At 41.3% G+C, this 3,276-nt stretch overlaps 1 protein-coding gene across 2 annotated transcripts in view; it reads right to left on the bottom strand.

Annotated features, from left to right (window-relative positions):
- The window catches only part of TPH2 (tryptophan hydroxylase 2), a 109,049-nt gene extending 108,041 nt beyond the window's left edge, over positions 1 to 1,008 (bottom strand). The window contains exon 1 of one of the 2 annotated variants that reach the window (XM_003798947.3): positions 432 to 1,008. In XM_003798947.3, the coding sequence (XP_003798995.1) occupies positions 432 to 536 (105 nt within the window). In that variant the 5' untranslated portion in view covers positions 537 to 1,008. Of the gene's footprint in view, positions 1 to 424 lie in introns of both variants that reach the window. The other variant, XM_012810854.2, reaches the window with a different exon arrangement.
- Between the last annotated feature and the right edge of the window lie 2,268 nt (positions 1,009 to 3,276).

The following is a 3,276-nucleotide window of genomic DNA, read 5'->3' as shown; positions in this document are numbered from 1 at the left end:
TTTTTTTTTTTTTTTTTTGTTGTTGTTGTTGTTGTGGAGACAGGGTCTTACTCTTGCTCAAGCTGATCTCAATCTCCTGGCCCCAAGCAATTCTCTCTCCTTGGCCTCCCAAAGTATTAGGGTTACATGTAGGAACCACTGTGTCCTGCCAACCTCTCATTCTCAATGTTCAGGCACTTCGTCAGGCATTATAACTTTCTACTTATAAACATTGAGGAGAGAAAGTTTAGCACACAGCTATCAGTACACCCGCTTTGCTTTACAGTGATAGGAGGAAGACAGGAGGCAGACAGGAGGGAAGCAGGGTGGACAGCTGGTAAAAGAGGAGGGCCCTGAGGTGTGTGTGCTTCCTCGACAGCAGGTGTTCTTATGAAAAGAAGATGATCAGCACCCAGGGGAACACTCCTCAGAGTGCGGGCGCTCATACTCACTGCGAAGCTGCCCAGCAGCTGATGCTCTTCAGGCACCGCTGAGTCCAGGGAACACCCTCTCCTTGCCCAGTATTTACTTGAAAACATCATCATTGCCGGCTGCATGGATCCAGATGCAATTTCCCTTCTCTGCAACAGGGGGACTGGCGGTGCAGCAGCGAAGCTGGCGGAGATTCTGCTGTCCACAGCCCTGGTGCTGAAGAGCAGTGCAAAGCCTCCCACCCCGAACTCCTTTATATGCGTGACTGGGCACTGATGGAAGGCTGATTAGAAAGAAACTCATTTCTGGTTGCCGAGGGCCACGATCAGATTACAGACCTGAAGTCTGGAGTCATCTGTGCTCATGGTGTGATTTGTTTCATAGGTCGAGTAGCAGTTTGGGCAGGGTGGTTGAGAATAATACACAAGTGGGTATTTGGACAGGAAATCATCCTTCCCTTGACGTTAGCTGTCATCTCTCAAGTCTGCCACTGACAAGTTAACCTCAGTCTTTTAAGGATGTGTGAATTCAAAGATTTTGTCCTTTCTTTACAAAATTAGAAAAATCATGTTTAAAAGATGAGCACTGCTGAATCCTTAAGCCAGTTTACATGGGTTGTTTTTAATTTTTATGGATAAACAGTAGTATGTAATTATGGGGTACATATTTTGACATTAGCATTCAATGTGTAATGACCAGATAGGACCACTGGGATATGCATCACCTCAAAGAGTTATCATTTCTTTGTGTTAAGAAGATTCCAATTCCACTCTCCTCGTGATTTTGAAATACACAACAAACTGTTATTAACTACAGCCTCGCTCTGTGCTACTCAATACTACATCTTGTTCTGCACCCTCTAACCAAGCCCTGGTGATGTTAATAAGCACCTTCTGACTGGATATGCGATGCTTTTGTCCATGTAAGTATGTGTGACACTTTCATAAAAGGAGTTGCTTTCAAGTCCTGGGAAGCCTCTGTGCAGAGTCCTGTTCCAGCGATTGTGTTGCAAAGTGAATGTGAGACTTTGATTCAGCCCCTGATAGACAAGTATAGTTCAGACACTAACTCGGAATCTTCCTCACTAAGTGAGATGCAAAAGAAAACTAAATACCCCTATTATCAGTCGTTCCTTTGATGCTCTTGATGGCTGCTGATTTTTTACTCTTCACTTGGAACTAGATCAAACCCAGCATAGGTCAATAAATTGATATGCATAAATCAATAAATGGTCTCACTATTCATACTTTGGAAAGTCATAAAATTCATCATGTCCCATTATTAATCTTTTGAAGAATGGGAAACTTTTGACCAAATGTGCTTGTTTGACTGGAAAAAATTAACAAAATCTGGGGTGGCGCCTGTGGCTCAAAGGAGGAGCGTGCTGGCCCCATATTCTGGAGGTTGTGTGTTCAAACCCAGCCCCGGCCAAAAACTGCAAAAACAATAATAATAATAATAATAACAAAATCTGGGCTAGTACTGTTTTTCTATATAGAAAACAAGACAAAAACATTCCAAAACAGGAGTGGATGAACTAATAGCAATTGGAGTCTAATTGCTCCCAGAGTCTCGGTGGGACGTAACCATTATTTGATCATTTAGCTTACATTTTCTCTTAAGACTGGCTCTGATCAGCTAACCGGAAAAGCATTTAAATGAGCTGAAGTAATTTGAGTATAATAATAATAGCTAATATGTATATTAGTGAGTTAATCAATTAGTATTTCCAAGTTCTATTCCAGGCACTCTCTGAGCTCTTTTCTAAGTTACAATTTGATTAGTCATCACAAAAAAAACACTTACAAAACAGCCACTGTTATTTCTATTTTACATATGGAGAAACTCAGACACAGGGAGTTTAATTTAGGTAATATGGCAAAGGTTGACACACATAGAGTGGCCAAGGCAGTCAGGCCTCCAAATCCACGCTCTCAATCATTACATTCAACAGCTCTATAGCCTCCCGAGTATTCTGAACAAGTAAAAACATGTTAACAAAAGTAGACTCTACAGACCATACATAAATTATTTCAGCAGGAACAAAGTTTTGGAAAATGTATAATTCAACAAATATTTATTAAGCGCTCACTTTGTGTTAGGTGTTGAAACTGAATCTGGAGGCTCCCAGATGCATGAGATACACACACCACCTTCCCTGGAGGAGACCACAGTCCAAATGGAAAAAAAGACACGCAAGTAAGTAAGTGAAGTAAAATGTGTCGGTATCTCCCCAGAAGATATCAAATGCACAGGGGCAGACGGCTCCGGTTACGCTGAGGAAAGTCAGGACAGGCTTCTGGGAAGAGTTGCAAAAACTGAATCTTCATACGTGAGTTTGTTAGTCAGAGGGAACGGGAAATTTTGATAGTAAAAAGATAATTCTAGGTAGAGAAAATAACATAAGATAATATAGACAGAACTATTATTGCTCAATAGTGATGGAAAGGAGGGAAGGAGGAAGAAATTAAGAAAGGAAAATAGACGGGCAGGAGAAGAGTAGAAGAGAACGTGCACACTGAAGGCAGGAACCTCTGGAATAGTCTCCCTGAGAGATGGCGACCTGGATTAAGGCAGCAACAGGAAGGACACAGTGCAAAGCACCCGGCGGTGACGGGGTGGACTCACTGGGCAACGTCCCTTCTTGAGTGTGGGAACAGAAGGAAAAAGACATTAAAAGCCATTTATTTAAAACATTTAGGAAATTAAAGATTTAACTACTTTTGTTCCCTCCAGAATCTTTATTGCCTTTTCAAGACTCATAAAAATAACATGAATTAGAAAACAACCTCCGTGAAAACTTAGAAGCTTGAAAGGAGATGAAAAAGCGATCAAAGATTTTACAGATACAAGAAAGTTGAATCT

The sequence above is a fragment of the Otolemur garnettii genome, unplaced genomic scaffold, assembly GCF_000181295.1.
Source record: "Otolemur garnettii isolate 467f Iridium unplaced genomic scaffold, OtoGar3 scaffold00143, whole genome shotgun sequence".
NCBI lineage: Eukaryota > Metazoa > Chordata > Mammalia > Primates > Galagidae > Otolemur > Otolemur garnettii.
This window is presented reverse-complemented; position numbering and strand designations above follow the sequence as displayed.